The following is a 21,987-nucleotide window of genomic DNA, read 5'->3' on the forward strand; positions in this document are numbered from 1 at the left end:
CTTGAGTGGGGATTTGAACCAGCTCCTAGTCTAACACTCTAACCATTATGCCACAATGGCTCTCACACCTGGCCACAGGAAGGAGTTTTGTTGAGGTGGGGGCACAAATTTGCCAACAGGCCAGACTTGGTGTGCGGCGAGGAGAAGCAATTGCCAGTTCTAGTAGCCTCTTTTCTAGATCTTCATTCTCCGAGATTTGACTTTTCTGCTTCCCTGCACTGACTGCCTTTTGCCCAAAGGAAAACCCCCCTCACAAAAAGGAAACCTACCCTGACTTCTGCCAGAATCCTTTTGGTTAAAACACACGGACAAAATAAATGGCTGTTTCTGTTGGAACTCAGCAGAGCTCGGAAATAATGTTTTTCATATTCCCCTCCGTCCTTGCCACGGCTTCTTTAGACTTTTCTTCCCCCCCCTAAGAAATGTGAGGTTGGCAAGGAATGCGTGAGCCTTCGAGAAAATCCGAGAGGGCAAGGAAAGGAATAACAACCCAAAGCAGGAGCTGACTTCATATAGAGAGCGCCTCCTTCCAAATCCCAGACTATTCAAGTGATAGACACCCAAATATGGAGAAAGTTCAGCATCCTTGGCTTTAAGGCTGTGTACACAGTCCCATTTAGTCTGCATATAGCGCTCTTCCGCGGCTGGTTAGCCAACATCTGTATTGTTGTGAGTTTTTGGGGGGTTGTGGGTTAGGCCGTATGCCTTCTAATTCTTGGATCCAGCAAGGATTCAATTGTTGGAATAGCTTCTTGGTGAATTAATGGACCCTAAGTATGGGCTGTTAAGGTAACAAAGGAAGTGGCTCTGTGCCAGATGACAACTCCCCCCCCCCCAAAACTTTGTTGTTGTTGTTGTTTAGTCGTGTCCGACTCTTTGTGACCCCATGGACCAGAGCACGCCAGGCACCTCTGTCCTCCACTACCTCCCGTAGTTTGGTCAAACTCATGCTGGTAACCTCGAAAACACTATCCAACCATCTCGTCCTCTGTCGCCCCCTTCTCCTTGTGCCCTCCATCTTTCCCAGCATCAGTGTCTTCTCCAGGAAGTCTTCTCTTCTCATGAGGTGGCCAAAGTACTGGAGCCTCAGCTTCACGATCTGTCCTTCCAGTGAGCACTCAGGCCTGATTTCCTTAAGAATGGATGCGTTTGATCTTCTTGCAGTCCATGGGACTCTCAAGAGTCTCCTCCAGCACCATAATTCAAAAGCATCAATTCTTCGGCGATCAGCCTTCTTTATGGTCCAGCTCTCACTTCCATACATCACTACTGGGAAAACCATGGCTTTAACTATACGGACCTTTGTTGGCAAGGTGACATCTCTACTTCTCAAGATGCTGTCTAGGCCTGTCATTGCCCTTCTCCCAAGAAGCAGGCGTCTTTTAATTTCGTGGCTGCTGTCACCATCTGCAGTGATCATGGAGCCCAAGAAAGTAAAATCTCTCACTGCCTCCCCCCAAACTAGCTAGTAGTTAAAAGGACAAAAGCCAGAGCAGAGTTGTGTGAGAGAGGGGAGCCAGAAGCAGGCTAAAGGCAGAAGCCTGGGAGGGAGAGACATGCTTGATTTCTGCTTGAATCCAAGGATATATATAGCTAAGGGAGAAGGAAGACCTTCTGGGGATGTTAGTGCTGTGAGCCCCTCCATCATCAGGTAGGATATATGTGCAAATAAGCCATATATCACAAAGACACCACAGTCATTGATGTCCCTCATTCCGAGGAATCCAAACCATGGAACCTCTGAAATCTTGCACATCTCGGACATCAGGGTGGTGCACAAGAGTATTTATCCTGTAGTTTCCTAGAAAATACTGTATATTGATGATTTTTCCCACAGACCAGCTTCAACAAACCATTGTTTTTTATGTTTTGTCCAACCCCAGCAAACTATGGTTTGTACAAATCAGAGTTTGCTCTCTAGTGATGATCACAAACCTATTTTTTCAGCATCTTGGGCGGTTCACCTATTTGGGTTGCATTTCCCCCCAGCGATGTTATATCTGAACCCAAAATGATCTCCTAAGGGAAAAGCAGCCCCAAAGAAAATAATAGTTTTCATCTTTTCACAGAGGAATGTCTTTTGATGGATCTCCTTGGAAAAGGCATTCAGTAATGTAGGTCCTAGCATAGAAATGCATTGTTTCAGGTCCTCATTGATCTCACATCAGTAAATGATCATATATAATGGGACAGATGTGAAGTAAGGTTAGATAAAGGTACTTCTGAGCATGTACAGACTGTTGTTCCTTTAGTGCTAAACTACAGCCTGCTCCAAGTGGCTTAGAATTAAGAACAGGTGGATTTCAGCGTCCTTACTATGTACAAAATACATATTGGACACATACTGAATGCAAATTGAGACACTTATGCATAGTTTCTGACTGATCATTTCAGAATGCTTGATTAACAGTTTACACTGACAGCAGCCCCACATTGCTCAACCAACATGCACCAAACACAATTTGAAATGAAATACTTTGCCAAATATTTTGGGGTTTTGTGCATAGAAGTATCAAGCAAAATATTGAGAATTCCTGGAGAACAGGCGAAGTCCCGGCAGACTGGAGGAGGGCAAATGTTGTCCCTATTTTCAAAAAGGGGAAAAGAGAGGACCCAAATAATTACCGCCCAGTCAGTCTGACATCAATACCAGGGAAGATTCTGGAGCAGATCATTAAGCAAACAGTCTGTGAGCACCTAGAAAGGAATGCTGTGATCACCAATATTCAGCATGGATTTCTGAAAAATAAGTCATGTCAGACTAACCTGATCTCGTTTTTTGACAGAATTACAAGCCTGGTAGATGAAGGGAACACAGTGGATGTAGTCTACCTTGATTTCAGCAAGGCATTTGACAAGGTGCCCCATGATATTCTTGTAAAGAAGCTGGTAAAATGCGGTCTTGACTATGCTACCACTCAGTGGATTTGTAACTGGCTGACTGACCGAACCCAAAGGGTGCTCATCAATGGTTCCTCTTCATCCTGGAGAAGAGTGACTAGTGGGGTGCCACAGGGTTCTGTCTTGGGCCCGGTCTTATTCAACATCTTTATCAACGACTTGGATGATGGACTCAAGGGCATCCTGATCAAATTTGCAGATGACACCAAACTGGGAGGGGTGGCTAACACCCCAGAGGACAGGATCACACTTCAAAACGACCTTGACAGATTAGAGAACTGGGCCAAAACAAACAAGATGAATTTTAACAGGGAGAAATGTAAAGTATTGCACTTGGGCAAAAAAAATGAGAGGCACAAATACAAGATGGGGGACACCTGGCTTGAGAGCAGTACATGTGAAAAGGATCTAGGAGTCTTGGTTGACCACAAACTTGACATGAGCCAACAGTGTGACGCGGCAGCTAAAAAAGCCAATGCAATTCTGGGCCTCATCAATAGGAGTATAGCATCTAGATCAAGGGAAGTAATAGTGCCACTGTATTCTGCTCTGGTCAGACCTCACCTGGAGTACTGTGTCCAGTTCTGGGCACCACAGTTCAAGAAGGACACTGACAAACTGGAACGTGTCCAGAGGAGGGCAACCAAAATGGTCAAAGGCCTGGAAATGATGCCTTATGAGGAACGGCTAAGGGAGCTGGGCATGTTTAGCCTGGAGAAGAGGAGGTTAAGGGGTGATATGATAGCCATGTTCAAATATATAAAAGGATGTCACATAGAGGAGGGAGAAAGGTTGTTTTCTGCTGCTCCAGAGAAGCGGACACGGAGCAATGGATCCAAACTACAAGAAAGAAGATTCCACCTAAACATTAGGAAGAACTTCCTGACAGTAAGAGCTGTTCGACAGTGGAATTTGCTGCCAAGGAGTGTGGTGGAGTCTCCTTCTTTGGAGGTCTTTAAGCAGAGGCTTGACAACCATATGTCAGGAGTGCTCTGATGGTGTTTCCTGCTTGGCAGGGGGTTGGACTCGATGGCCCTTGTGGTCTCTTCCAACTCTATGATTCTATGATTCTATGATTCTATGATTCTATGACCACAATACACAACTGCACTGCAGTTATTACATTTTAGCGGTGTTTCCCTGCTCTGGTATTCAGGAAAAAAATTATATCTAGATCCATTTTCACAGAAGTTGGCTACTGGTCTTGGTGGGCAAGTGGTTGTATTTCTGATCAGCGAATCTAATGTAAATGTAATTGCAATAGCCAAAGACAGTGAAACATTTACCTAGAGCCCTGAAACAACTTGGGCGCAGGTAGCGCTGTGGTCTAAACCACAGAGCCCAGGGCTTGCTGATCAGAAGGTTGGCGGTTCGAATCCCTGCGACGGGGTGAGCTCCTGTTGTTCGGTCCCAGCTCCTGCCCACCTAGCAGTTCGAAAGCACATCAAAGTGCAAGTAGATAAATAGGTACCGCTCCGGCGGGAAGGTAAATGGCTTTTCCATGCGCTGCTCTGCTTCGCCAGAAGCGGCTTAGTCATGCTGGCCACATGACCTGGAAGCTGTCTGCAGACAAACGCCAGCTCCCTTGGCCAGTAAAGTGAGATAAGTGCCGCAACCCCAGAGTCATCCGCGGTTGGACCTAATGGTCAGGGGTACCTTTACCACAACAACTTGCTGGCTTTCCTGTGGTTTGCTGGGAAATTTGCACAGATTATGGGAGCGGGTCAACCTTGACTTGCTCTATCAAGGCACTTCTTCAGTTCTTAAGCAAGAATGCACACTCTGGATCCTCTGACAAATTTTAGTTATGTCTTAACTTTTAAGAAGTGTTAAGTATGCTCCCTTGCTTGCTTAATTTAAAATACATCAAGGAGGGTGGGTGGAAAGAGACCACTTAAGAGTGAAGTCACCTTACCCCAGTCCTCAGGAATATGGAGCCCAGGTGAAAACTCTCCTAACACTGTACATTTATTGTACGAATTTATTATGCACCTACCGTACACTGGGATATGAAATTGTTTGCAGTTCTACCGAAGCTTCTAATCTTCCCCTCCACATCCCCCCTGCCTCTGAAGTTAGAGGACAGAGTTGGGGGGTGGGTGGGAATGAAAGGTGTCTTTGTTTATCGGATCTGAATTATGAACCTATAGGAAGGAGATGCAGGCAAGCTTTTTTAAAACGTCTGGAAGTCAGAACAGTCGGGTAGCTGCAGGGAACTTTTTATTTTATTTATGCAGTGTTTTCACCCAATTAAATGAAAAGCCATAACACGCAGAGCTACCAGAAAATCTGGGGAACTGGCTTTTTTTAAAAAAAGGCATAATAAAAAAGGGCATATGTGCTGTTTGTGGGTGGCATGGCAAACATTGGTGGTTGTGTTGTGGTCCTATCGATGCCGGGGCAGGATGGCGTTCTGATAACTGTTATGTAAGGTCAAGCGCATCTTGGGACAGATCATGACCTCATATAAATCACAGCAATGCAATGTCATCAGTAAAAAGTCACACTTCAATGAAGGACCACTGGCTAGTCCCAAGAAAATAAAGCGAAGACTGTCTGGAACGCCTCACCAAAAGCTAGACATATTTAAAATGTTTTTTTAAAAAAGAAAATGTAAAGTGTGTGTGAGCTTTGAAGAATACTTTTCAATACTGCCAAAACCAAAGACTTTTAATTTACTATGAAACCAGCTCCTTGACGTTTATTTTCTTTTATATGATGTAAAAAATACCTGTATATCCTAATAAAAGATTACATTTTGGAACTGCTTCATCCTAGTATGATTTTTTTTCTGCCGGATAGGATTCCACCGTGAAACTAATGAACTATGTCTACCCACAAATATGTTCTATTGAGTTCAATGGGATTTGCCCCATGTATAGGATTGCAGCCACTGGAATAATATGAACATTAGTTTTCATATTTAAACAAGTTTCTAATTGCTCCTATATATTGTTCGCCACTTCCATTTTGTTTGCCCTGTGTACCACAGCATGTTATCAGAAAACTCACTCCCTGTTTATTTCAATTATGCATATAAAATGTTGTATTCGTTCTAACTTTTGTCTTATTGCATGTGCTTTGGGTTTGTAAAGCTCAAACGCAAACCCATTTAGAACAAGTCACAACCAGATGTGAAATAGAGGAAATGATGGCATAGCAACGTGGACATTAACAGCACAATTGTTCTTACTCCAAGACTGCAGACTTGCATCTCAATCCTGTGTAGTTTTCATTGGAAGTAATCCCAGTTGTATTTGGTGGCTCTCACTCCCAGGTATATTGACACAGGATGGTGTAGTTGAGCACTTAATAGCTCAGCCATTAGCCGGTAAAGTGGCTGGTCTTAAAACTGACAGTTCTGGTCCAATAACACAGTGATGTGAAGCAGTTGTGTTCATAATCTTCTGTTCAGGGTGTTCCTGCAGCGTTTCTTAGAGACAAAGGTCCTACAGTGGTACCTCGGGTTACATACACTTCAGGTTATATACACTTCAGATTACAGACTCCGCTAACCCAGAAATATTACCTCGGGTTAAGAATTTGCTTCAGGATGAGAACAGAAATTGCACGCTGGTGGTGCAGCGGCAGCAGGAGGCCCCATTAGCTAAAGTGGTGCTTCAGGTTAAAGAACAGTTTCAGGTTAAGAATGGGCCTCCGGAACGAATTAAGTACTTAACCCATAGCTGTCAACTTACAGATTTGAAAATAAGGGACCAGCAGCCAAAATAAGGGACCTGCAGCCTCACCTGTTCCAGGCACTCCAGTCTTCCTGTCCTCCTGCAGTCTGGTCAAACTCATGCTGGGTAGCTTCAAGAACACTGTCCAACCAACTTTGTAACCAGAGTTCAACTGAATAGAATCTGAATCACATGCACCACAAGGCCTATGCAGCCTCAACTTAAGATGGCTCCCCAGCCTGGCTTTGCACTGCAAAATTTGCAGCAGCACGTGCAACAAAATGGCGTCCAGCATTCAGAAACCCCCTCAGCTTGCATTAACTAGCCACACACAAGGCATGCAAGCTCCACCCCCCAGTCATTCTTAGACTTCTTATTGGGTAAGCAACACAGCCAAGCAACACAGTTGGAGCCTCCCTCCTCCCTGGCCGGCAGGGAGGGAGGGAGAGGAGCTGCTTCCTTTGAAATTTAAGGGACATTTAAGGGACATCAATCAATAAGGGACAGCAGCGGGACATGGCGCTGGAATAAGGGACTGTCCCTTCAAATAAGGGACACTTGACAGCTATGTTAACCCGAGGTACCACTGTACTTGTGTATACTGAGAGTAATGCAAAGGGCAGTGTGAACTGGTCTTTCTCTGGACCTGTATCTGAGACTGGGAACTGTGGATCAAGTCTGAAACACAACAAGTGCTGGACTATCAGATCCCCTCCCAAAGGATTACATTTCCAGCTGCGGGGGGAGTTTTATTGATTTATAAAATTTATACACTGCTTAATGTAAGAATAAACATCCAGGTCTGAGACAGAACACAACTGCTCACTTTGAGGTGTAGAAAGATCTTTGGAAACATTTTTTTATTAGGCTGATACCAAAAGCCACTTATTGCTGTATCTGTCAATTCGGGCAGGTAAAAGATGGTCTTGGTTTTGGCCATACTGGGACAATTTGGGACCACCAGCAAACTACAGTATGGCTGGCATCTCAGGGAGGTTCTTCTTTCTCTGAAGACACGGCTCTTTTGTAGAATGGCAGATCTTCATTACATAACACCTCATGAGAGATTTTTTTATAAATGATCTACAGTATTTCATTCATTCAAAATAAATATTGGCCCACTTGCTGGATCTCATTCCCTGCCCCTATTATTATTCAAAGCTCTTGAGTTTAGCCAACATTCAGACTTAGCTTGAATTATAAATAGCATAATACACCGAGTACTTTCTGTTAAGGGCAAAACTAAGCCGTGGTTAATCTGACTTTTGGAATACATTAAAATGTATATTAAAATTCCTGCGTATTTTCACAACAAGCCAACACCAACATAGTTGTTACTTCTGTGTCTAGAATTTGCACACTAGGAGTATGATGTCAGGGGAAAAGAATTGAAAATGACTTTTATCTGATTGGCAAGAGAGTTTCAAGAACTAAAATGCTAAATAAATATTTGACAGCTGCATTCCCTAGTATAATTTATTTCACATATGCACTTTTAAAAGGAGAATAGTTATGTAAAATTGAGCAATTTCTAGACAAACCATTCAGCGGAATGGAGTGGCAGTTGTTATTGCATCACAGTGAAAAACTGTCCATTGAATTATTATGGGACTACTGAATATATTTTTATCAAGAAGTTGAGGTTTTGACATTAATATTGCAATTAATGAAGGAATAAATTACACAACATGTATTCTGATGAAAAATAATCCTTTGTACAAGGAAGGTAGAGTTTTTAAAACTACAGTTCTGGTTTCATAGCTTGTTCTTTTGTTATTATAATAATTTTTGGACATGTTGAAGTCTTTCCAGCCTCTCTCACACACAGCAGTAATAGGTACAGCAGTTGTTTCTGTCTGGCTTTACTCATGTGACTTACTGGTTGTTTCTCTCTGTGTTATTGCAGCTGACAGAAAGGCAGGAGTAAAATATTAAATAAAAATCTAGTTTATTTCACTTTTTGAATATTTCTTTCTCCTTTTTTCCTAGTAGTCAAAAAAAAGACAGACTTCTAGGAAACAACAACTTTGTGTAAATGAGAGGAGAACTAATTTCCCCTTTTGAACTAACAACCAGACATTTATATCAACATAAAAATGCAGGTTTCCACTCATAGTCAATTGAGGGAAATTGGACAAATGGAGGACAGAGGAAAGAAATACAGAATTTGAATTTATAGCACAGTGGGGGAAGGTTTCAGGAGGTTGCAAGGGGGGGAAAGTGCAATTTTTCCTTTCCCCTCTTCTGAAACTTTCCCCCTCTTGTAAGTTCTAGATTCCTTTGGCTGGAAACCGTGAATAGGAACACTTCTGTTAGGGCTGAAAATACACTGTGACATAATATTGTGGATCCTACATAACAGCTAGCTTTACAGCTCTATGCTAGTAAGTAGGAAAGTGAAGTAGGACAAATCACAGCCAGGTAATGGTTTCTTGCTAGTGTGCTAAAAAGCATTCCTTTGTAAAAGATAGAAAAAGATAAAGGAGAGAGCCTTTTCAGTGGTGGGGCCCTAACATCAGAATACAGTATTTCCCCAAGGGAGATCCTGCTGATATCTATATTGTTGTCCTTTCAGTGTCAGGCAAAGATCTATCTATTTCCTCAGTCATTTTTAGCCACAATCACAATCCTGGTGATTGTTTTTTCCTGGATTTTAAGTTCTTGCTACCTTTCAGTTCCTCCTGTCTTTCAGTTTTTGTGTTTTGATTATTGTTTAGATTTGTTGTACAGGTGACTCTCAACTGACATTCTGGGAATAGCTCATAAAGCCAAAATTGTGTACAGTATAGTCAAAACTAGGCTTGCCATATGTCAGGAAAATTCCTGACATGTCCTGGTTTTGGGGTGTAAAAATGACGTTGGGGGTATTTTGCTAAAATGGCAAAATGTCATAGAAAACCCAGATGTATGGCAACGTGATGGAAAAATTATCTGAGTAAAGGGTGAATCTGGATTAAGTGGGAAGAAAATAAGGGCTGATATTTTGATGCCAACAACTGTTGTTTGGATGCTGTAAAAACACATACATGAGGGGCACTAGTCCCACAATAAAATTATCTACTAAATACAGTTGCTTGTCAAAACTTCAGTAAAATTAAGCAGAATCATAAGCTATGCATGCAGTTTAAATTTTGAAAGTAGAATTTTGCCAGTATTGTATGCCGATGTTTGCAGAGGGACCCATCTAGTGGTTGCTATGTACAATGCTTTTATATGCCTGTTGTCTTTGTCCATAGAGTTTTCTTGGCAGGGAAACTGGAATGGCTTGCCGGTTCCTGCTCCAGGTGGATCACATTTGGTCAAAACTCTCCACTATGACCTGTCCGCCTTGGGTGGCCCTGCACGGCATAGCTCATAGCTTCTCTGAGTTATTCAGGCCCCTTCGCCACAACAAGGCAGTGATCCATGAAAGGGAGAAAATGGAGGCAGTGAGAGATTTTACTTTCTTGGGTTATATGATCACTGCAGATGATGAAAGCAGTCACTAAATTAAAAGACGCCTGCTTCTTGGGAGAAAAGCAATGACAAACCTAAACAGCATCTTAAAAAGCAGAGACATCACCTTGCCGACAAAGGTCCATATAGTTAAAGCTATGGTTTTCCCAGTAGTGATGTATGGAAGTGAGAGCTAGACCATAAAGAAGGCTGATCGCCGAAGAATTGATGCTTTTGAATTATGGTGCTGGAGGAGACTCTTGAGAGTCCCATGGACTGCAAGAAGATCAAACCTATCCATTCTTAAGGAAATCAGCCCCGAGTGCTCACTGGAAGGACAGATCCTGAAGCTGAGGCTCCAATACTTTGGCCACTTCATGAGAAGAGAAGACTCCTTGGAAAAGACCCTGATGTTGGGAAAGATGGAGGGCACAAGGAGAAGGGGACGACAGAGGACGAGATGGTTGGACAGTGTTCTCGAAGCTACCAGCATGAGTTTGACCAAGCTGCGGGAGGCAGTGGAAGACAAGAGTGCCTGGCGTGTTCTGGTCCATGGGGTCACGAAGAGTCGGACACGACTAAACAACAACAAATGTACAATGTTTATTCCTTTAGTTGTGGAAGATGACAGTACTGTACAGTGATGAAACCAGGGATTGCCATCCTTTGGAGAATGTGAGCACATTTGGAAACCTGAGAAACTGTTGTGTTGACTACCCATCCTGCAACCACACTCCCATCCCTGCAACCGCACAAAACCCCACAACCAAATGTAGAGATGCATATGCTACAAGCACACACACACACTATAAAACCACACCCCTTGCAACCGTGTACATGCATGCAGACACCCATACATATGCATGAACCACCCAGAGAGGGCAGGGTGCCCTCTTCCAGCAACTGTTTCTTACCTTTATTCCGTCTCAACACAAAGGGGGGTTCTGTGTGGCATTACGGTTAAGACTGAATGACATGAGCATTAATATTTCTTGCTCTGGATTGAAGTAGGGGCAGGGGCGTGGGGGGTGGAATAATTCATTACCGTGTTGAGATTTGCACCAGCAGGCATGCTGCAAAACATCTGGAGTTGTTTTGGAACTTGAGGATTCGGTAGGAATAAAACAGGCTGCGTGGTTTGATGCTGCAGTTAAAAAGAAGCAACAATTGGAAAGGCTGAGCACCCTCCTCAGACATGTCTTTGCTTCAAATGGCACTCTCCAAACACTGCTTTGAGACAGAAAAGATATGTCGTTTTAGGGCAGGGGTAGGCAACCTAAGGCCCATGGGCCACAAGTGGCCCATGGAGGTCATTTAACCGGCCAACAAGCCACTCCTGAACAAAGCCGCCCGCTCAGCGAGTCCCCATGCACTGCACTAAACCAGTGCAGCGCAGCGACTCACTTCCGCAGCGCTAAAAATCGCGTCTGCACGTGCAGATGAAGATGCTGGAAATCGCATCTGTGCAGACGCCAGAAATTGCGCGTGCACACAATCTGGTCCATGGAGGGATCTCCGCTGGAGTGAACCGGGCCAGGCAAGGTACCATAAATCTTGCCGACCCCTGTTTTAGGGCAAGAGTGAGGATCTCCTTGTGCATCTCCTCATGGGCAACCTTCCAGATCTACAACGGGAATAACCAGGTAAGTCTGGCTTGGGCTGATTCACATTCTATGGCTATTTAAATGTGTTTTGGTGGGTGAGAGTGATTGGTTTTGCATGGTACTTTGTCTTCTCGTTTTGCATGATTCTGCTGCGAAGTGTCCTGGGATGAAAGGCGGTATACAAATTAAATATAAATAAATGTAATAATAAAAAATAAAAAAAGAATGATAGTACAGTGGTACCTCGGGTTACATACGCTTCAGGTTACAGTCTCCACTAACCCAGAAATAGTGCTTCAGGTTAAGAACTTTGCTTCAGGATGAGAACAGGAATTGTGCTCCGGCGGCAGCAGGAGGCCCCATTAGCTAAAGTGGTGCTTCAGGTTAAGAACAGTTTCAGGTTAAGAACAGACCTCCGGAACAAATTAAGTACTTAACCCGAGGTACGACTGTAATAATCATAGTGATGATGGTAATAATAAATAATAATAAATAATGATGATAATAATAATAGTAATCAAGAATTGTGCTAATAATAATAATAATAATAATAATAATAATAATAATAATAATAATAATGGGTGAACGGTCTACATAAATCCACGGCATTCCTTGGAGGCCGGACCTGCTGCCTCTCCTGCCTGAGAGGGGGCCGCCTCACTTTGCTTCGCGGGTGGGGCCGGCCCCATTGCAACGGACGGCAAGACCGAGGCAGGGCTCCCCCCCCCCCCACGCTTCCCTAAGGAAAACAGCGCATGAGGGCCAGAATGCTGGTCCACATAATTCCCCCTCCCCCCGCACCGTCTTTACAGGGAGCATTCCGACATATCACCGGCTCCCCCCCCCCCCCCGCCCCGCGTTCCGAAGTGTAGCGTTCCAGGAAAGTTCTGGATTCGCATTCCGTTAACGGTACCAAGCGCCCCTTAGGGCTCAACATCCGGGAACAGGTAGTTGAGCGAAGCGCCGCTTTCTACCCCCCCCCCCCGCTCCCCCGCAGCTCATGCAAGCCCCGCCCACTTCGAGCGGCTCGCGCCGGCGGAGAGTCACGTGCCGCCGGCTCCCCCAATCCGCGAAGGTCCCTCCTCCTCCTCGCTCTCGCGCGCCTCAGGGCGGCCGCCGCCTCTCACTCGGCTTCTCTCCCCGCCTCCCTCGCTCGCTCGCTGGGCGGCGCGCGAGAGCAGAGCGCAGGTCCCGCCGCCGCTTCAGCTGGTTGGTCGGTCGGCCGGCCTCTCGAGCGGCTCCTTCGTCACCGGGACAACCGGCGGCCCGCTATTGCCTCACAATGGTGGGTCGTTTTAGTCTCTCCTCACCTCTCCCCCCCCCCACTCCCGTCCGACGGGCCGTTAAACCGCCGCCTGCCCCTCGCGCGCGGGAAAGCAGGCGGGCCGTTATGTGGAGATTCGATATGGGCGGAGATAGGTAGAGATATACAGATACGGCTGTAGGTAGGGCGGGGTCTGAGGCGGCGGGGACGGCGTTTGGGTGCGAGGAAGGTGGCGGTGAGGGAGGGGCGCGGCAGGGCGGCGGCTCTTTGGGGTCGGGGGGCTGCGAAGGGCTCGAAAGCGGCTTTGTGGAGACGGTGTCCGGGACGGGGTGGGTGGGTGGAGGGCGGCGGCTGGGGTTCCTGGAGGGGGAGAGGAGCGGGCGTCGTCCTCCCCGCCTCACGGCACAAGCGTTGCAGGGCGGCGTTAAGATGGAGGGGGACGGGTGGGGACGTCCGCAGGGACCCGGCAGGAAAAATGGTGCTTGTGGAGGCGAAAGGCGAGCTCCGGGGCAGCGTCGCTGTGTGGTGGCGGCGGCGCGTGCACGCACGTGAGAACGGGCAGCTGGGAGAGGGCGGGGTGGCAGGCACCGCCCGGCACCCTGTCTCTGAGGCTCTGTTAGCAGGGGCGCCAACTAGAATACAATATCCGAGGAAGCCCCGCCCTGCATTATCGATCGCATGACGAGGTGCACCCACACCATTTGAATGGCAATGCCCAATGGGGGGGGGTGGAAATAAAATATTTTATAGGGAGGGAGAGGGCACGAATGAACCTCTGCCCCTAGGAGTTGGCGCCTGTTTTCTGTAGGGAGGACTTGGGAAAAGGAAAAGGAAGATCTCCGGCGACAGGAGATGAACCCCCCTCCTTTTTTCCGCTCCTGGGTGGAGTGTGGTAGATGCATCAGCAAAGGGAATTTTAAGATGGCTTTCGTTGACTTCCCAACCTTGTTTTTTTGAGTGTGGCACGAGTTTTAGGAGAGTAGTTTCCTGCACCTTTCTGTGCACCTTTTTGTATGTTTTTCACAAAGCTTGTGTGCATGTGTGGACGTTTATTGCACGGCAAACAGCAGCATCAAATAAAACTTTTTGTTCTTGTCCAGTATAGATACTGTATCTGAAGTACAGCTGGAAATCAAAACAGTTTGTATTATGTGGGGAAGCGGTTTGTATGTTTGTAGCTGCCAGCTTTCTTCGCTCATTTTTGGTCTGCTACAAGTATTGTCACCCCATGTCTGATAAAGCATGCAACATTCCCGTTGTTATTTACTGGAAGCAGTTCACTGGAAACTTCATTCTGATATTGCATCAAGTTCATGCATTTAAATAAAATGCAGATGTTTCTGCAGTTAAAATGGTCTTTTCCAACATTGGAAGAAAAGATAAACATTTCCTGAACTCTGACTCTGAATGGTCCAGAGGTGGTGGACTTTATAAATGAGATTAGTAAAAGAGAGAGAGCCTCCCTATTTAAGTCACCTGTTTGTTGAGTAATCATTTTATGAGATGCCAATAAAAAGGCTGGTTAATGGATAGCATGGGTGTTGGGTATTTGCTACTAGGCTGGGAGCAGTCAGTGCGGACACATATTTCCAGTTCTTTAGCAGCCTTCTGAGTACAATTCAAAATGCTGGTGCTTGCTTCTAGTGATACAGGGTTTGGTATTTGGAAACTTAAGGGAGCACCTGCTGCAACAGGAGCCTGTCTGTACACTGAAAATATTTGGAAGTCTTTCTTTGGGTGCCTTTCATCCAAAGTGAGGCAGATGGCAGTGATCTTCTAGGATGTGACCCCCTCCCCTTTAGAACCTTCTCCCCAAAGAGGTTCACTTGATACTTACTCTTGTCTTTTTTGCTATCTGGCAAGATTTATTTCTCCCCAAAATTATTTTTGTGCAGGCATTCTTGGTTGGTTGTTTATTGTTATTGGTTTTTTGTCATCTTTAAATCAACCTGTTTCTTTTTTTTACATTGAATATAAACTTACAAAACCTCATACAGGCACACTCATTAGGAAGCTAGAATCAGCTGTTGCTCCTTTTTTAGCATAGTTGCTTATTCATATCTTTGATTAAGCATTACCCACATTTAAGCAAACTCATGTCAGCAACAGATCCCTGTGCAGAATCACGCATACTGTCAAAGTTTTTAAATGCAGTGCGTGGGAGAAAGGAGCAGATGCCTCTGCACTTCACCCTTAATCATTTTTTAAAACGTCATTTTAACATAGTAAACTTCTCCCATGAGGAGAAAAATCTGAAAAAGCAATTTTAGGTGGAGAAACACATGAGGGTTACTGTTATTCTTGTTTTATATGGAACTGCTGTCTTGCCTTGTTGCATCTTGAATGCATCCTAAGCCCTGAAAGCTAACTGAACCAGAGCAATAAAATGCTTGAAAAGATGCAGTTGTGCTGTTGAGGTGGGAGGCGGGGACAGGAGAGTAGATATAAACTCTAGGATATTCCAGGCTCCTTACTAGTATTTCAGCATTCTTTTTTTTAAAAGTCTAGCGTATGAAGAGAAAAGATAATGCTGACAATATTCTACCAAATCTCTTCACTGATCAAAACAGGTTCTGGTATGACTGAAGTACCTGTCAGTTACTATAAGCAGATTAAATTAATGTTGAGTGCAGTGTTGTGTGCACCTGACCTGACTATTGGCCACTTGAGACCAAGCCACTTGATGCCAGGGTGTTGCCTGACATCACCATCTGGAGGTACATGCCTGGGGATCATTGGATCTTGACTGCTTTCTCACAGTAATACTACAACTTGTAGAATTATATTAATTATGATTCATCTGCACAATAGGAATGAATTTCAGGAACCAAAATGCTTTTTCTGTGCAGCCTGTAGGGCAGGGGTCCTCAGACTTTTTAAACAGGGGGACAATTCACTGTCCTATGCACACTGCACATATTTTATTAGTAGTGCACAAAAAACAGGAAAAAACAATACAATATTTAAAATGAAGAATGATTTTAATCAACATAAACTTTTCAACTGCGCCAAAACTGAAGTTGTTTAAAGAAAGAATGAGATGTCTGCATTCCAGGACTCTCTGTGTTTGGAAAACTCAGGAACCCAGATTCCCTGAAAATCATCAACAATTAAATTGTAATTGTGTGTGTGGGGGTGTGTGTTTGCAATAAAAGCCTACAGCTTTTTGCCGATTTGTTCACAGAAAGTTTCCCCCCAGCTCTCCCCACATGGCAGCCGCTGCACACCCCCAGCCTTACACAAGCAAAAACATGAGAGAGAACAGGGGACAAATCTTTCTCCTGTACACAAATCCCCATTCCCCAATTCTTTCTTTGGGGATACATGTGCCTCCTGAGCTCTAGGAGGCTTACATGCGAGTTTGGGGGGGGGGAGAAGGAGACGTGGTTGCCGGGGGGAGAAGGAGGCGAGTAAAGCCCCGGGGGTGTCCAAGGACACCAGTTGCTGGCTGCAGGCTCTTGGCAAAACCTCGGGGAGAAGAGAGAGAAAAGCTGCTGCCTCTCCTTTGCCCTCTGCCATGACCCTCCACTCGAGGCAACCTTCGTCCTCTCCCGATGCCCCAGTTCTCGATCCCCCTCCTCTCTCTCGGCAGCGGATTCTTGTCACTAGCCTCCGACCAACATCCCCGGAGCTGCGCAGCTCCCCCATCCCCAGAGAGCAGCCTGGGAGTGTGAGGCAACGGCGTGCGGCGCGAAGCTCAAAGGCCTTCCCAGAGCTGTCAGGGGAAAGGGGAGGCTGCCGGGCAGGGGGCTGGCAGCCTAGTCGCGCAAAGCTCAGCAGCTGTTCGGTCTGCTGCTTAATAGAGGGAGGAGGCCACAACTCCCCGCCGACCCCCTTGCTGCTCCCTCCCACGTCACTCTATGCTCAGTCCCCCACTGCTGTGGGAGCCATGGGTGGCTGCTGAGGCGGCGGCCCCTGGCCTCCAGCCTCCTCTGGTCTCAGGCAGCACTCTCCTCTGGTGGGCAGGAGGGGCTCTGCCGGCACACCTGCGCATTAGAGAGTCGAGAGCGGCTTCCCTAGGTGGGGAAGGGAGCGAGGGAGACCCAGCCTCTCGCTGAGATGGGGGAGGAGACTGAGCAGGCTTTGTCCTGGCCGGCCAGCCTAGATTCATGACCCTATTGGGCCAGATCTGGCCTGCGGGCCTTAGTTTGAAGACCCCTGCTGTAGGGGATAGATATGATTCTTTCCACCCACATTTTCCCGTCTACATCACACAACTGGCAAGCTGCTATTTTACCCTGTGTAAAGTACACAGTTGTACTTCCGCTTACGTATCCCTCCAGTTATGTAAACTTTGGGATATGTAAGCGGTAAACCCGGAAGTATATTTCTGGGTTTTTGCCACGCACACATGCGCAGACGCGCTCTATCACTGAGTGCGTGTGCGCAGAAACAGTCTCCAGTTGCGAAAACCTTGGGATCCAGCTGGACCTCTGGAATGGATCCCAGTCCGCAACCGGAGGTACCACTGTACATATATTCAACTGAGGGCAAAAAACAGCTTGGAGTGATCTGTATTTTTGTTTGTTTGTAGGAGTCTTGTTTGACTCCAACCCCAAACTGGACTGAAGACAGGCAAATATGGAGTGAAACTGGGACTATTTTTTTTTAGCATACCTGCAACAACTATGTAGCCCTGAACAGTCCAGTGTATTGCCTGTTGGCATCTTTGCTTGTTTGTCCTCACAATGGCTCCTAGCAAATGCTCCTAGCAACCTGATCCATTATCTTGTCTGCCAACACCTTTGTGGATGTTGAAGAGACTCCTGGAGCATTGTGGCATTTAAGGTGCTAAGCCTTTGAGAGCAATAAGACTGTTAATACTCTTTTCACTTTCCCTCATGCTGGTAAGCTTTGAGAGAATGATTTGGGGCAGTCCTTACCCACAGTGATGTCTTGGTGTGCTTAGTCTAGTTCATTCCCTGACCAGAACTAACTTTACCTCCACCCCACTCCACGCAGCCCCGATAGACTGAAGTAGATCATAGACCCTGACCAACAGTCAACAGTCAAAGTAAAAAAAAAGGTTAAAATCCTACTTGGCTCCTTTAAAGCTGACCAAATAGTCCTTAGTGGTTAATATATGGAAGGTTTTATTTTGGGAATATAATATACAGGGACATTCTATAAAGTTGCTGAGATAATGGATTTGGGGCTTCAGCTTGCCTTAACCACATAACCGTTTTGATAAATTTAAACCATAGCTACTCACTTTTTACACAAATGAATCAGACATGTGTGATCACTTCAGTGCTAAGTGGGGAAAATGAATAGTCTATGAACTAGGGCATTTTTAACTCCAGTCGTGCTGCTATGCTGAAAATATTGAGAGCCTGGGGAGAAGAGAAGAGGAAGTAATGGCATATGGGGATGCAAAGTGGGAAGGAGATTTCACTCCCCTCACTTGTACATCCCCTTTGGTGTAAATTATCTGCCCTTCTCCATATGAATATCACTGATGATATAAAACTAGAAAGGAATAGTGTAATTGGAAGAAAATTCTCTATTATACAGCAGGTTATCTTTAAAAACTTCAGGGATTAGATCATGTTTATGCTGAGGTTAATCATTTGGGAAACTAGGCTTGTTTTCTTCTAATAGTTACCCTCTGAACAGTTTTCCAGGCAACAATGGTTAGAATTGCTCTTTTCTTTCTATTATTTATTCTAGCTGTAAGCTGTTCAATATGTAAAGCAGTATTCTGCAATGCTTTCCAACCACTCTCAAGTCTGTGATCCTCCTGTAAGCCAGTGTTATAGCCAGTCCCCCTTGGGAAAGTGGAGGGAAGAGAAGCCTTGCTGCAGATGTTTTGTCAATTTTCTTTCTCTGCTTGTGAAACGGACACAGATCCAGGTTTTGTACTGTAGCCCTCAGCTTTTAAAAAATTGACTTCAAAATGCCAGGGAATTCATATCATAGAACACTCCTGTCTTCATAACTTGAAGTAATTATAAGTAATTTAAGAAGCGTTTTTCAGTGCCATTTAACCCTGTCTTAAATTTTAAAATAAATTATGTAGTTTGGGTAATTTTTGGAGGAAATTGTGCTAATACCAGAAACCATAAAACACTAAAAATTCAAATTTGTTGCAGCATAATCTTTCAGGGACATGGCATAAATGACTTTGACTATCTCTAGCCCAGAAATGTTTGTCACGATACATTTGTTAATCTTGGTTTGCTATAGTAGAGTAGCACAACCAACCTATTCACAGTAATGAAGCTGTTGAATTACTCAGCAATTTTGAATCAAAGCAATCACTGCAATTGATGTGATTTTCAAGCTTTCACATATAAAGACCTCCATTAGTTTGTTAAAATGAATATTTTAAAGTTAGGGAATTTCTAGACTTTTCCCAGTTGGCACCCTCTCAAAAACTGCCATTGGGGTGGGCGGGGGGGATAAGTATGTGGAATCCTTTAAAAACAAACAGACCCTAAACGTTACTATTTTAAGAGGATTAAATGCATTGTGTATAATAGGGAATTGTATCCAGGGGGTGGGGGTGGAATTGGCTAATAGCATAATTTCACAAATGCTTGTGCTACGATATTTATGTTTTATAGCAGTGTTCATGCTTCCACTGCTGCAAAAGGGAGAACACACTTAAATTTAGTTATGAAACTTAAAAGTTGATACTTTCTTTTATCAGCACAAAGATTACAAAGGAACCCAATGTGGACTTTGGTGGTGGCAACAGAGGTAATATGGAGGTGGCCTTCTGAACCTGATAGCTGCTTCCCAATTAAATATAAAAAGCTGCTTGTCAATTTGTTTTAGACTATTACTATTTTCCAGAACTGAGCTCTGCATTGACATTGAATAAGTGTCAATTTAGGGATTGGCTCTTCTGGTTAGAATCCAGAAGGGACCTGCAACTAATTAGGAACACCAAATTTCCCCCCACACCTGAGAACAGCATTTTAGAGCTAGTTATTTGACCAAACTCTCACCAGTTTCCTTTAAAATATCCTTATTGAGCTGTGTTTCCAAGTGATGGCAACCACAGGTTCCATATGCAGATTGGCTTTGTATTTGTGGTCAGCCTTAGGTGGAAGACATCACTCATTATCTGTTAGCCTATTCTTTATATAGAGACCCAAGAAAACCCTTTTTTGAAACCTTCATTCTCAGAAGCAAGCAGGTGTTCCCCAGCAGAAATGTTTCAATTCTTTTGAATGGCAATAAAAGCTTCGTAACACAGAGAGCGGCCATTTATGCACTGGATACAAAAAAGATCAGGAAAAATGAGTCAGATAAAATCACTATAAATTGTTTTGGTGACTCGGAGGTTTAATCTGAAATTAAGTTAGATTTAGACTTGTTGGTGTCTCTGGTATCTTCTCTCTTTTATATCATAGATGTTGGATTATATATTATGGGTGTTCTGTATTATTTTATTATTATTTCTACAAGTTTGTCACAGCCTTTGGCTAAAACAATAAACTTACGAACTGACTAACATATGTTTGTTCCATATTTATATCTATTTTTTTCTTGATCTCAAAGTTATTCATTTCAACTCTGCTTGAAATGGTCTTGTTGATTTCCCATTAGAAAAAAAAAATACATGGCTCACCTAAAGCAGAAATAGCCAGTGTGATGCCTTTCAGATATTGTTGGCATACAGCTTCTGTCATCTCTGACAATCAGCCATTGGATTAATGAAAATTAGAGTACAACTGAATCTGTAGGGCATCATGATCTAAAGCCATAGTTCCCAACATGAGGCACACACCCCACAGGGGGCCGATTTGATTGGGGGGGGCAAGAATGAGTTAGACCAAGTTAATGGTCTTTTAAGGGACACGGGTGGCGCTGTGGGTTAAACCACAGAGCCTAGGACTTGCCGATCAGTCCCATTGCTTGGTCCCTGCTCCTGCCAACCTAGCAGTTCGAAAGCACGTCAAAGTGCAAGTAGATAAATAGGTACTCCTCCGGTGAGAAGGTAAACGGCGTTTCCGTGTGCTGCTCTGGTTCACCAGAAGCGGCTTATGCATGCTGGCCACATGACCCGGAAGCTGTATGCCGGCTCCCTCGGCCAATAAAGCAAGATGAGCACCGCAACCCCAGAGTCGGCCACGACTGGACCTAATGGTCAGGGTTCCTTTTACCTTTTAATGGCCTTTTAGGCTTCCTCCATGTGAATAGTTCACTTTTTGAATAAGAATTACATATCACAGAAGGGACATCAGGATTTTAGAGATGCTTAGGTGGGGCATGTCCCAAAAAAGGTTGGAAACCACTGATCTAAAGGAACAGTCATCCAAAATACTGTGGTTTCTCTCTCTTTCTTTTTAGGCACTCTCAAATGATGATGAAGCTCTTATTAACAGAAAGTTACCAAAAGAACTCCTTTTAAGGTAATTCTACATTAGAAGTTTATAGTTTTAATCTGATTATTGCTTATAAAATGGATTTCATTCGTTTCAAATCTAAGTTTTATAAAAACTTATACATGCCTAGTTTTAACTTCATTTGTTGCAAAAATGTGTCAGTATGTAGTTTGAGTATAGTTTTTTAAAAGCGCGTTACCAATGCGGCTAGGAAACAATAGCTTTTTCATTGTTGTCAATTTGGAATTTTCTGTGAAAAAATCAAACTTTAGAAAAGTTGGTAAATACAGGATATTTTTTTATTATGGCATGGGAATGGGAGGGAATTTGCATAAGAACTAACAGAGAATCGACTACTCGTGTCCACTTGGAGTTGATGCTGGATTTCCATTATCTCTTGGCTCACTTCCCCCATACTTTGCCCTTTTAAATTTTAAAGCATCAGTGGAGAGGGGGGAAAGTTGCAATTTTGATCAGAGCAGTGGAAGAAGGGGATTCTTTCATCCTCCATACACCATTGTTCTCAAGCTGCTATTACCCCTGTAGCAGATAAAATATAGGCATGAAATATGAGTTTCATATTGAGTGTATGAGCTGCTGCAGATATAATGTTCTCATAACTCTTTCCAAAGTTAAAATCAACTATCCACCATAAACCTCTGCTGAGCGAAATTGTTTTTTGGTTTGCATTTACAGGTACCAGTGACAATAAAAAAAGTTCTATTCCTCTCCTTTGCTTGATACAATCAAGTGGGACTTCTAGACTC

The 21,987-nt window shown here is 44.3% G+C and overlaps 1 protein-coding gene across 5 annotated transcripts in view; it reads left to right on the plus strand.

Moving 5' to 3' along the window:
* The first annotated feature begins 12,690 nt into the window (after positions 1-12,690).
* Positions 12,691-21,987, plus strand: part of FBXL2 (F-box and leucine rich repeat protein 2) — a 31,747-nt gene continuing 22,450 nt past the window's right edge. For 2 of the 5 annotated variants that reach the window (XR_013390257.1, XM_028750695.2), the window contains exons 1-2: positions 19,325-19,586; positions 21,186-21,247. Coding sequence is in view for 3 of the 5 variants with exons in the window: in XM_028750695.2 (XP_028606528.2) it covers positions 19,560-19,586; positions 21,186-21,247 (89 nt within the window). In the remaining 2 variants the exon portion in view is untranslated. Of the gene's footprint in view, positions 12,906-19,319; positions 19,587-21,185; positions 21,248-21,987 lie in introns of those variants that run through there. The other 3 variants (XM_077916436.1, XR_013390258.1, XM_077916437.1) reach the window with 3 other exon arrangements.

This window comes from Podarcis muralis, chromosome 12 (genome assembly GCF_964188315.1).
Source record: "Podarcis muralis chromosome 12, rPodMur119.hap1.1, whole genome shotgun sequence".
Lineage (NCBI taxonomy): Eukaryota > Metazoa > Chordata > Lepidosauria > Squamata > Lacertidae > Podarcis > Podarcis muralis.